The sequence below is a fragment of the mitochondrial genome of Solanum lycopersicum (assembly GCF_036512215.1).
Source record: "Solanum lycopersicum bio-material TGRC:LA1421 mitochondrion, complete genome".
Taxonomy (NCBI): domain Eukaryota; kingdom Viridiplantae; phylum Streptophyta; class Magnoliopsida; order Solanales; family Solanaceae; genus Solanum; species Solanum lycopersicum.
Window position 1 is genome coordinate 18,234 of NC_035963.1, and position 13,354 is coordinate 31,587.

At 43.5% G+C, this 13,354-nt stretch overlaps 2 protein-coding genes and 1 non-coding gene across 3 annotated transcripts; all 3 read left to right on the forward strand.

Moving 5' to 3' along the window:
- The first annotated feature begins 7,145 nt into the window (after positions 1 to 7,145).
- Positions 7,146 to 7,218, forward strand: trnM(CAT). Its single transcript has one exon. It is a non-coding gene; the product is annotated as a tRNA-Met (tRNA).
- Positions 7,219 to 8,618: 1,400 nt separating this feature from the next.
- nad3 (NADH dehydrogenase subunit 3) lies at positions 8,619 to 8,975 on the forward strand. Its single transcript has one exon. It carries the CDS (start codon positions 8,619 to 8,621, stop codon positions 8,973 to 8,975), a length of 357 nt encoding a protein of 118 aa, YP_009430444.1.
- Positions 8,976 to 9,023: 48 nt separating this feature from the next.
- On the forward strand, positions 9,024 to 9,395 carry rps12 (ribosomal protein S12). The gene has a single exon. It carries the CDS (start codon positions 9,024 to 9,026, stop codon positions 9,393 to 9,395), a length of 372 nt encoding a protein of 123 aa, YP_009430445.1.
- Positions 9,396 to 13,354: the final 3,959 nt, after the last annotated feature.

Below are 13,354 nucleotides of genomic sequence, written 5' to 3' on the forward strand. Positions count from 1 at the left end.
CAGCCCCTCTCCCACCCTTTCTATCTATCATTAGAAGTAGGGCGGGTGGCGTACCTCACTGAGCTATCGATCGCGAAGCTATCGCCCGGTTCAACCAACCGTCCGTCCTGGTGCCTTTGCTACTGATTTGACCGCTTCTCATCGTTAATCCGGGTTCACCTTGGCCCTCGCCCCAGAGTTCTTATGAAGACTCTGGTGGTGCATGTGTATGATAGGGCCCCCCATAAGCGCCAAAGATCGGTGATGTTGTCATGATAAGTGTGGGAAGTCGATAGTGTACTCGATGATTGAAGGACCTATCGACTTGCATTAACTTCCCGTGGCTAGTAGGGGGAACTTTAATGTAATTGCGGATCCATTAGAAAAAACTTGGGGGTCGGCCTCCTGACTTCAATGCCTTTATTGAAGTGATGAGCTTTGAAGATATGATTTTCTCGTTTGGATTATTTGATTGGGCTTTCAATGACAGCAAATTGACTTGGAGCAATAATCAAACCGGTCAACATTGTATCTGGGCCAGACTAGATAGAATCCTTTTGAATGGGGACTGCCCGCTTCTATATAAAAGCCGTTTTGCTTCCACCAGAGTTGACCATTTGCCTAGAGTATCCTCTGATCACTCTCCTCTAGTAATCTTCTTAGAAGATTATAATACTCGCAGGCCTGGGGTCTTTCGTTTCCAAAGAATGTGGATTCGGCATTACATTGATCTCAACCATGCTCGGGAAATCCTTTTCAAGTCTTCTCCAGGAAGATTGACTCGACAAATAAAGCACTGAATTGGCGAACTATTTCAGAATATAGAAATGCCGAAAACGAAGAAGGCCAATTTGCTCTTGAACAGAGTTGGTCTGCTGATAAGAAAATGGAGTTAGATTCGGCCAAGAGTAACCTTGAAAAACTTCTGCTTTACGAAGAAAGATAGAGAATAAGCACCTTGAACCAAATTCAGAACTTGTCTCTGTATGGCAGGAAGCTCTCAATTTATTTCATACATTACTTTCTTCTCAAGGTTCGGTGCTTGAAGATGAGATCCTTGAGACCATCCCCTCTCTAGTCACAGAGGAAGATAATAAGATGCTTACGAGCCCTCCTAATATGGAAGAAGTTTAAAAGGTAATTTTTAGCATGTCGGCGCGCACTAACCCAAAAAAAGGTCTCCCCTATCCTTTAAAGCCATCAGGCTTTCCGGATTCTTTTTATATAGAAAATATTGTTGGGATTTCAAAAACTTCCAGCCGGTCACCTTATTTCTTCGCTGAAGGTGCGATCCCCCGTTCCATCAATGCTACTTTCCTTGCTTTGATTCCTAATATTTTGATCTAGGACTACCTCTATTTAAATCTAAAAAAAAAAAATTCTCATCTTCTGGATAGAGTATAAAATAAAGTGGTAGGAGATGAAAGCATTGTTATCCAGTGGATTTTGCAAACATGTTCTTTTCTCGATGCCTATACACCTTCTTGCAGGGATTCCAGTTTCAAAGGGAGTTCTTGACCAGTTGGAAAAAATGTTAGCTAACTTTTGGGGAGGCGGTGATGAAGACAAAAGAAAGCTTCACTGGATATTTTTTGATACTATGTGCCTACCTATTCAGGAAGGGGCTTTGGGTCCTCCTACTACAAGACATTTTCAAGAGCTTTCAAAAGCTTTTCGTATGAAGTTTACCTGGTCAATAAGAGGGGGGTACTTTCAATGAGAAGAATATCAGAGAGCCAGGGGTGGAACCAGAAATCAGTGCTAGCTCCATTTCCAATCCGCCATTTTTAGCCCTTAAGTATTGGTGGGGTTGCCTGAAAATAGAACGGATTTCACTCCAAGTCCTGACAACCAGGTTTGGAAGCAGCAAACCATAGGGGCTTTCAGATAGTTTCTTTTGAAAAAAGCAGTCCAAAGTATGACTCCCTCTTATTGACCAGGCCAACTCCTTTACTAGTTATTTAAAATCATAGATGTGCTTGACGCACATGGAAACTGCTTTTTCAATGATATCGAAGCATTTTTGCCTCACAGAGTGGTTTATGATATCAGGAATAGTGGTATATTCACATCTCATCAGGAGGATAGGGGGATATGGAAAAAGAATCGTAGTGAGTCATTTATTCTCAAAGCTGGTTGGGAATCGATAAGAAATCGAACGGGCATTCAAGCTTGGACTCAATTTGTCTGGGATAAAGCCATTCCTACAATAATTAGCATTTTTGCGTGGAAGCTCTTATTTGACTTTGTATGCGGGGATTTCAGAATCAGTTAAGGGAAAAAATTCAGACGAAAGGTATAAGATTAGCAAGCAAATGCTTGTGCTGTTCGGAGCATGATAAATAAAGTATTGATCGCCTCTTCATCAAGAGTGAGCTTGCTATGGAGGTTTGGAACCATTTTGATCGCCTTTTCAATATAAGATCCTTCCAAACGGATTCCATTCAGTCCCGGCGGTTTAACAGATCTCGCAGGAAATCCCAAGTTGGCTACGTCACGTCTATGCTTACTATTTTTTCAGTTTGGGAACTCTGGAAGGAAGGCAATAGCAGTAAATTAGAAAACCCAATATCTCAACCGGCTGCTATTATTCAAAAAATTACTGACTGGCTGAAAGACTGTTCTCAGCTTCTTGACATCAGATCATCTTGGACGTTTACTGATTCTATTCTTCTGGATGCGCTCTACATTCATCAAGCTCGTAAACTCGCAATTGACTCCAAAATCATTGTTGATTGTGCTTCAATGAAAATAAAGAAGCCCCTAAAATTACCCATACCTAGACTCATGGTGGAGCTTCATTTCATCCAAATTATCGGCTGGCCATTTCAAAATCGTCTATACATTTAGAGAAAACAACAAAGTGGCAGACTCTTTAGCAAACTTCGGCTGCGATTCTCAGTTTGACTATAGGTTTTCCTCTACAGCCGATCTTCCTCAACAAATTCAGGTTTTTTCTCTCAAAAAAGTGGGCTTATTGAATATCATATTGGTTTGGCTTTGTTCACTTTCATTTTATTAGCAGTAATGTTTTTGGCTGTCTTGTAGCTCTTTGTGAGCAGGTCTATGTACTTTTTTTTTATGGGTAAGGTTTTGACATCCTCCCCCTTAACCCCCCGGCGGGGGGCAGATGGAGTATTGACGAAGATGCTTGGGACTGAACACATCCCCCCTTACTTAGTAGGGCTTAGGAACGATGTTGGCAAATGATTGTTGAATATAGTTACTCACCTCACAGCCCAATTTCCTCTGTGGGGTGTATACCGGCCGGGTTGCTGCCCGGAGGACCAAACCTGGCTGCTGGGACAAGCTTGGTATACTGTCTTCCCTTTATCAGCAGGCGGTATAGTCGCATTGCAATTATTCCACCAGTACGGGTCACTTTATCCGGATGTAACAGTGTAGTAGCAACTGCAGACGGGGTCGGCATGAGACGTCGGTTTTTGATTAACATCCTTTTGCCACTATCTTTCTTTCCTAAAAATGCAGCCCCTACCATTAGTCGTCTATGGAGATCTGGGATTCGGTATTGAATCAATCCAACATTTCGTTCGGTCACTTCAGCAGTCATAAAAAAACCTAATTCTATTGAGTTGATTCCATCTCCTTGACTTTGTTCACATTCAGTAGCAGCTTGCTGGTGTCCTTTCAGGTCAGGAACTCCTGCAATAGGCAGCCAGCCTATTGGAAAAAGACTACTCTCATCCCTCTCCTTTCAGTCGAGTGAGCTAATTTTTTTCGTGCTTCTTAAGTCGACGTTGACCTGTATATAAGTCAGATGTTGGAAAGGGAAGCCCCCATAATATAAGCACTCTTTCAGTCAAGTAATGCCTTTAGAGCCTATAGTATAGCTGAGTAGCTAAGAGCTTCTGGGAATTGAAAAACGCAGGAATCGACTTGTTTTGCGTTAATGGGGCTTTGAGGGACGTCTTCTCTTTCCCTTATCAAGCAAGTCACACCTAATCGCCCTTGATGCCATCTTGATAACTGGACTGAATGTCTCATCATAGTCTATACCCTATTGCTGGTTGTAGCCTTTGGCTACCACGCGAGCCTTGTAGCGATCAATAGTCCCATCAGACTTTGACTTTCTCTTGTATAACCACTTGCGAGCCGATACAAAAATTTCGAAATCAAAATTTCGCAGGAAAATGGGATGAACAGAAAGCTTTTGACAAAATAAAGGAATACTTCCATTCTAGTGCCTACAACGCCAGGAAGCCTTTATTACTATACCTATCGGTCACTGAAACCACTATGGGGTCTATGTTGGCTTAATACGATGAAGACAGACGGAAGTAAAGGGCCATATACTACCAACGTAAGAAAATGACTGACTACAAGACCAGGTATACCAATTTTGAGAAAACCTGCTTGGCGGGTAAGGCGGAAATTGAGGCATTACATGCTGTCTTACCCAGTACATTTAATAGCTTCCATGGACCTACAAAAAAAGTATTTGTTCGAGAAACCCGCCTTAACGTAACGGGAAGGACCGCAAGATGGTTACTGCTTCTGTCTGAATTCGACATCACGTATGTAACCAAAAAGGAAGGGCGATAGCAGAACACCTTGCACCCTATCAAGGAGGAACATGAGTTTAAGGATTGCTTCCCAGACGAGGAAATAGCTGTCACAGAAGAGGAGCTGAAAGCCACTTGACTGTAAGGAGAGGAGGGCATGGAAATTTGACTTTGATGGCACGACTAATCAAAATGGGTACGGAGTAGGGGCATTGCTGATTGCACCTGATGAATCGCACACCCCCATTGCCATTAAGCGGAACTTTTAAGGAACTAAGAATACCACTGAAGATGAAGCATGTATCCATGGATTAAAGACTGCCTTGACCCTGGGAATATAAGAAATCGAAGTATTTAGGGATTCGACGCTTATCATCTGCCAAACTCAAAAGAAATGAAAAACCAAATATGAAAAACTTTTGACATACCATGCTTATCTTGAAAAGCTCACTGAGCAATTCAAGAAAATAAGTTTCTCTCCACTACCCAGAGAAAAAAGAAGTTCGCGGATGCATTGGCAACACTGGCCTCCATGATAAACATTCCTGAGGGAAAGTCCGCCCAATCATGATAGAACAAAGAAGCAGCCCGGTGTATTGCAACCTAATAGAAATTTTTGAGTGGACTCCCGGCATGTTCAATAGGGATCTTTTGGCCATTGAAAGGGCACCCAACGGTAAACCATGGTTTACTGACATCAGGGAATATATTGAACACCAAACGTATCCCAAACATGCAACGGAAAATGATAAGAAGACAATCAGGAGGTTGGCAATGCAATTCGTTGCGCGGGGATGCGATTCGCCAAGCTGGGGCAAATCTTTCCCCTATCTCTAAAGGGGGCCCCTGGGCCACTTGACTGTAAGGAAAGGGGTTCGACTCAATACTCTTGTGTGTATCCTTTGGCCACCAATCTAGCCTTCAACCCCTCAACTGCTCCATCAGCTTTTTGTTGACTTTATAGACCCACTTGTAGCCAATGGCTTCTTTCCCTAGAGGAAGAGAGACTCAATCCCAAGTAGCAAACCATTCTAGTGCTACGATCTCTTTCTGCATAGAGCTGCCAGCAGGGTTGAGATATGGCCTCTGCAAAGGTATCGGGTTAAAAAAGATGGATGAAATTGCAAAAAATACTCGTGGGAAGTAGACAGAGACTTAGTTGATACAAACCTATGAATAGGAAAACGAAGACGGGTGGATCTACGTACCCCGAGAATAGAAGCTAGAGAACCTAAGTCTGAAGAAGAGTCTTGGTTCGAAGTATAGGGAGAGAGGGAGACCACTGAATCAGTTGGCTCAGCTCCGAAAACTGAGTGACGAGAATCTGTCTTCACAAACCTGCGAAACTTCCCCTTAAGCTGATCACTCTGGTCACCCGGATCTTGCTGACTCTATTAAATCGGAGAATTCTGATGCTGTCTCACATAAACTCCTCAATAGTTCCACCCCTCCCCTCTAAGGGGAGACAGGGGAACATAATGGCCCACCATCACAGGGAATCTCAAAGCCCCGAGCTCCGTAGTAAGTTCGAAAAAGGTGACATGTCGAGAAAGGTGGAATCGTCGTGTAGAAGGATCATTAACACTTGTAGCCCTTTTGAGAGAGGGGTACCCCAACCTCACTCAAGAAAACACATAGAGTGAGATGTAGGGCTCAGTTTGTCTTGTGCAGGAGATGGAATTTTCACAAAGCACGTGCATCCGAATAGTCATCGGTTTGAATAGTCATCTCTTTGAAAGAGAGTAAAACGCCCAAAGATAACGTGTAGAGGAGATCGCTCACCAATAATAGGAGCCATCGTCTTCTTACTCAGATAAGCGGCCATCATTAAATTGGCTTTACTAGGGATCCTATAATAGGGAACTTTCATTCCCAGTAGAAGTCCTCGAGCAACTTGACTAATACTAATAAATAAGGGGAAGGCCCAACATTTTCTATTAGTATAAGGAAGGCGCTAGCTAGCGCCCAACCTATACAAGGGCTTTCCACCTCCATTTGGTCGTGCTGCTATGATGTAACGTGCAGTCGTCCCAAGGCAGCAGGATGTATGGTATAGGGCCCCCTATTTTATCTCCCTTAAAGTCCTTTATGGATTTCGAGTCGGGAATAGAGCTGTGGCTTATTCGGCGCTATATCACAATGCATTCTCGGGCATAGCTGTTCACGAAAGGTGGCATGGGACATCTGTCAGCGGCGGGAGTCTTACATCCGAGCGAGAGGTCAGACCAATCCCATTCATCCTGGTCTGATCCGAACAGATCTTGTTGAATGAATTGATCCATTCCATTGTTGTATGCCCTACTTCTTAATCAATTTATTCCTACTCGGACCCGCCGTACTTCCTTTGACTACTCCTGAGATATAGTGGAAAGATTTTTTTATGGTGGAGAGTGGGGAGTGAAAAGACCAATGCAGCAGAGAAGGACTGCATGAATCGGAATCCGCTTATTAAGATTAAGACAGACGACCGAGAAAGAAAGGCTCCGCGTTCGAACATTGGTTGATCTTAGCTTAGCGTGCTAGCCGCTGCTTCATTTCGTATAGTGATAACGCTTTCTCTTTCTTAACGCTCCGCCCCCCTTGTATAGTAAGGGCTACTTTGGTTGCGCGGCTTTCTCTTATAGGGTGACTTGACTCAGCTTGACCTACTTGACTCAGCGGTTAGAGTATCGCTTTCATACGGCGAGAGTCATTGGTTCAAATCCAATAGTAGGTAAAACCGACCGAAACCCCTGCTTTTGCCAGCATGACAGCAAGCACGGACTGGCAGCAAGGAGTCAATTGAATGATCAAGGCATCGGTTGCTTCCACCTGTGGCCTTCTTCGACCGCCTTGACACCTTAATATCAAGGAACCCCCCCTATTCCACAAGTAGGTGGAGACCTGGAGGGTCGGAAACCTCAACGGGAAACCTTTCACCGCGCCACACGATTCTTTCGCGAAGCGCTCTTTCCACTCCTGCCCCCGCAAGCAAAGAGGTTTCAAGATAAGATAGCAGGCGACCAAAAAGCTCCGAGCAAATCTTCTAGAGAGCGTACCCTTAGTTTCGACTCTTTCTCTATTCTAAAACGAAAAATCGAAAAAAGAAAAAGAAAGAGATTTTTTAAAGAAAAGAAAAACGGGTCAACAACACCAACATGTGTATTTGAGAGATTGTCCTCTTGGGCGGCCGAGAGTGTTGTGTTATTGTTATGAGTGTTGTGTTATTGTTATGTAAGACCAAGGAGGATCCTATCCTAAAGGAGAAGGAGGAGGAGTAGGAGCTAGCCTTAGGGGCGGAATCGATTCTAAAATACAAAAATGAACGACTTACTAGAAGCTGTCGCGCCTTTTGTGACAGGTTTACAAGAAACTTTGAGCGGGAGACAGGGGGCGAACCCGCAGGTTCCCCTTGCCCAAGAATTTCGGGTAGAGGAAAATGGGGACCCTGCGATGGGGCTTCAGGTAGGGCATCGAGAACCTTTTTTTCTAATAAGAAATGAGAGTATGGAGACCTCTATGCTTAATCGAATAAGAAAGCTCGAAAGGGAAAATAGCGTATTTCTGCTTGAAAAAGCAAAAGGAGCCTATTGGGAAGAAGTAAAAAGCACCCTGAACAATTCTGGCTCTCAGAAAGAGTATTGCAGGTTACTCTGTTTCGAGAACAGAGACCTGCAAATCAGGGAGAGAAAACATGAATGTTTTTTTCTCTTTCAAGAGATTCTTTCTCGGAATCGTGCCTTGAGGGGGGATGCTGCCAATCCTACCGAGGACTTTATGGATTTCTTTTCCGAGAAGCGAGAGGTACTGGACAAAAACCCCGAATGGGGCCCGGTAGAGAAAGACATAAAGGAAATCGAGTTCGTTGAGCAAGTAAAACTCGATCTTGCAGCACGCGGGCACGAGTCTCCCTATATAAAGCAAATTCTTGGGTTAGGGTGAAATCCGGAGATCTACGAAGGAACGCTAGCTATATGCTTAACACATGCAAGTCGAACGTCTACGAAAAAGCTGTCGTAAAGTTTCGTTCTTCGTTCCTCTCCTCTTGGTCGAATTACTTCGTTCCTATTTCTTGCTTTTTTTTTCCGGTATGCCGCTCCGCCAGCAAGGAGCGAAAGAACCAAGTTTTCTGTGGTGATGTCAGAATTTGCACCTATTTGTATCTATTTAGTGATCAGCCCGCTAGTTTCTTTGATCCCACTCGGTCTTCCTTTTCTATTTTCTTCCAATAGTTCGACCTATCCAGAAAAATTGTCGGCCTACGAATGTGGTTTCGATCCTTCCGGTGATGCCAGAAGTCGTTTTGATATAAGATTTTATCTTGTTTCCATTTTATTTATTATTCCTGATCCGGAAGTAACCTTTTCCTTTCCTTGGGCAGTACCTCCCAACAAGATTGATCCATTTGGATCTTGGTCCATGATGGCCTTTTTATTGATTTTGACGATTGGATCTCTCTATGAATGGAAAAGGGGTGCTTCGGATCGGGAGTAACCACTAGTGATAGGGCAAAAATAGGGGGGAAGGACAAAGGAAAGAGCGATGCCTACATTAAATCAATTGATTCGTCATGGTAGAGAAGAAAAACGGCGCACGGACCGTACTCGAGCTTTGGATCAATGTCCCCAGAAGCAAGGAGTATGCCCGCGTGTTTCAACGAGAACACCGAAAAAACCTAATTCAGCTCCACGTAAGATAGCCAAAGTACGGTTGAGCAATCGACATGATATATTTGCTCACATTCCAGGCGAAGGTCATAATTTGCAGGAACATTCTATGGTCTTAATAAGAGGAGGTAGAGTGAAAGATTCGCCAGGTGTGAAATTCCATTGTATTCGAGGAGTCAAGGATTTGCTGGGAATTCCGGATCGAAGAAGAGGCAGATCAAAATATGGTGCGGAAAAACCAAAATAGATATGAATGGAAGATGCCTCTGGAACTCCTTTTTCTCGGTAAGGATAGGCACGAAGTCACTCGACTGAAAGGAGAGGGAACAACCACAACGTTACACCCCAAAACTATACGGAGCCCTTCCGAATGACCTAGAATATAGTCTACCTCACTCTTTCTTGGCTAGTCTAGTAGACTCTATTCGCCCGTGGAGGTGAGTGGAGGAAGCTGTGAAGCTTCTAACTCTAATTACCAACTCGGGACTATATTAGTATAAAGCGGCATTATCCCTTTACTAAATCCTCCCTCGCTTACCACCATGAACAAGACCTTTCCCGATCAATTGGTTTTTCATTATTTAATAAGAAAGATGGCAAATCCTACCATTGTATTTCCTTTTTTCATTTGGATCCTATCAACTTAGAGAGTGTCTAGATTAAGACACTTCTCGTATTCGGACTATCAAGATCGACTAAATGAGAGTGTGGCTGACATGGTAAAAGAACAAATCAGCCACACTTTTCTGGACCCCTTTTTTTACTAGCTTTAATTCCACTCCCAGCAGGACACACTACACTTAATGTAATAAAGATTTTTCTAGGAGAACAAAATGAAGCTAATTTACAGCTCTTGTCATATATCTATAATTGCTTCCAATAATTATGAATATATAGTGAATTTTTTGCGCAAGCCGTACATATTGCGTTAACAATAATGGGGGGAGGTGGTTTTGGTTAGTTAAATATAAGTTGTAGTTTGAGTCCTCTCGAGGACGGGCCCCCTTTTTTTGGGAAAGGATAGTGGGTAGGGCTTATCTTTCCCTTCAACCAGCCACTCTTTTAGTTCCCAAAATATATATAATCCAGAATCCTTTTAAGCGCCTTATCACGAAAGTGACCGAGCAAGCAGATGATTTCCCCTAAGGCACCGATGGACCAACGCCTTCGTATGTATATCACCCGAATTTCTTGATTCACGGCGTCGAGTATTTGCACTTTAGATCTCATGACTCGACCTGTAGACGGTGATACCGCCACCTTTGGCGACGTGATCCTTTCTTATTCACTTGTGCTGGTGGCGGAGAGGTCGGCGCCTGTGTTCTGGCTCTGGGGGGGTGGGTCTTCCCTTTCTCAATTATGACGTACTCGGTTAGGTTGCCATCTAGGTCTCGGTCGGGGGCGACTTCCAAATTATGGTCTCATTCTTCCCTTGATTCACGATCCTTGCAGCTGAATTAATCCCCCATGTGTCGGGACCTGAACCGTGGTGGTGCTCTTCTACAGCTTCTTCTACATAGGCTCCTCCACTTCTGGAATTGAAAAAGGAAGCTTTTCCAAGCCCGAACAAGATCAAAAGAACTGATCGCTTTCTACAATAAGAAAATAGTTATCTACTAGCCATGTTTTCTTTCTGTGATAATGCCGTAGCGTAGGACTCCAGGAATTTTGGAAGCTGAACATGCTCAAAAGATGCCTAAAGCTTTTAGCTTTGATCATTCGACGCCGAGTGAAAGGGTTCCTCGCTAAATAAAACCAAAGTTCCACAATCCCTTACCTACCCCAGCCCATCCCTTCACCCGGATAATGACCACTTAAGCACCTCTGGAAGCGAACAGAAAGAGATGGCAGAGTCCGCCTCGTTCTTATACGACTTTCTTTCCCTGTGTTCTATCACTCACGGATGGCCTACCCAAGGAAGAAATCCAGGGCAGTCACCTGTATGTTAGGTAGCCTCCTCACTAAACACAAGTAAGAGCTAGCTTGCATTGAGAATGAGGGCCCTCCTAAGGACTTGTTTTCAGCTCCTTACTTACAGATAAGAGTCAAAGTTCAAACAGCCCACTTTGCTCCGTTGCTCTGCTCGCTCCGACGATTCTACATACCGGCCGTAAAGAGAGAGCGCAGTGTGATTGGCTCTATAATGGAAATAATGGATATGCTCTGTCGTAGAGCTTCGCTAGCAGTGTCGAGCTTTGCTCGCGATTCGACTGGAACTAAGGACCTGAACTGAATGGAATTTCAGAGCTCTCGCGCGGCTATCTAAAGAATGAAGAACCGCTACTGAACGAGAGCGAGTGAAGTGAGTAAGCACGGAACGAGCTAAATAGAAGTTGTAGCAACGAGCTACTAAGGAATGACTGTGTTGAAGTTTCAAACGTAGAGCTCGGTACTTTCAATTTCATGATTGTATTCCAGGCTGAGCACAACATCCTTATGCACCCATTTCACATCTTAGGCCTAGCTGGTGTAAAAGGCGGCTCCCTATTCAGTGCTATGCATGCTTCCTTGGTAACTTCTAGTTTGATCAGGGAAAGCACAGAAAATGAATCTGCTAATGAAGGTTACAGATTCGGTCAAGAGGAAGAAACTTAGAATATCGTAGCCGCTCATGCTTATTTTGGCCGATTGATCTTCCAATATGCTAGTTTCAACAACTCTCGTTCGTACACATCTTCTCTTTGTTTCCCGTGCCTCTAGTGAGTTAGAGACAGAGTTCGAAAAGGTCAAATCTTTGATGATTCCATCATCTATGATTGAGTTGCGAAAACTTCTGGATAGGTATCCTCCATCTGAACCGAATTCTTTCTGGTTAAAGAATCCCTTTCTAGTAGCTCTGGAACAATTAGGAGATTCTATACGGGGTTTTGCTTCTGGCGGCAACATGCTTGGCCCCGCTTATGGGGTCAAATCAATACGTTCTAAGAAGAAAGATTGGAATATCAATCTCATCGAGATCATCGATCTCATACCAAATCCCATCAATAGAATCACTTTTTCGAGAAAATACGAGACATCTAAGTCATACAAGTAAAGAGATCTATTCATTTTTCAGAAAAAGAAAAAACGGGGATTGGATTGATGATAAAATAGAATCCTGGGTCGCGAACAGTGATTCGATTGAGGATGAAGAAAGAGAATTCTTGGTTCAGTTCTCCACCTTAACGACAGAAAATAGGATTGATCAAATTCTATTGAGTCTGACTCATAGTGATCATTTATCAAAGAATGACTCTGGTTATCAAATGATTGAACAACCGGGAGCAATTTACTTACGATACTTAGTTGACATTCATAAAAAGCATCTAATGAATTCTGAGTTCAATCCATCCTGTTTAGCAGAAAGACGGATATTCCTTGCTCATTATCAGACAATCACTTATTCACAAACTTCGTGTGGGGAAAATCGTTTTCATGGAAAACCCTTTTCGCTCCGCTTAGCCTTATCCACCCTCTAGGGGTATTTTAGTGATAGGTTCCATAGGAACTGGACGATCCTATTTGGTCAAATACCTAGCGACAAACTCCTATCTTCCTTTCATTACGGTATTTCTGAACAAGTTCCTGGATAAGAAGCCTAAAGGTTTTCTTCTTGATGAGATCGATATTGATGATAGTGACCTTGATACGGAGCTGGAACTGCTAACTAGGATGGATGAGGATGAGCTAGGCTTTCAACAGCATAGGGCACATTCGTGAAGTGCAGCTTGACAGCAATAAGGAATAAGTCTCCCCTATCACCAACCTGTACCTTCTTTCAATGCACCATTTAAGGCCAAAAAGCATGGCCTTTGCTTCTGCCCAGTTGCTGGTTCCAGCACCCAAGGGAATGGAGTAAGCCATAATAAGAGCACCCATACTATCTCTGACAACACCACCACCTCCACAAATACCATCTCTACAGCGACCATCACTATTAAGCTTGACAAAGAGCAGTGGTGGCTTGATCCACCTAACCAAAGCCACAGATTTGGAAGTCATTGAAGCATCACACAGATGACAGATACTCTTCCAGCTCTCACCTACTCTAACCTTGCCAAACTGAGAATGCAGCAGGTGAGATAAGGAGTATGTGATCAATGCCTTGGATCTATAACAGATACCACTTCTTCTTCCCTGTTTGGGCATTTGGAACTGTTAGCAGTTGAGGACGAACTTCAGGCTTTCTATGAGTGGAAATCCAATTAGCGAACCCTCTTTCGTACC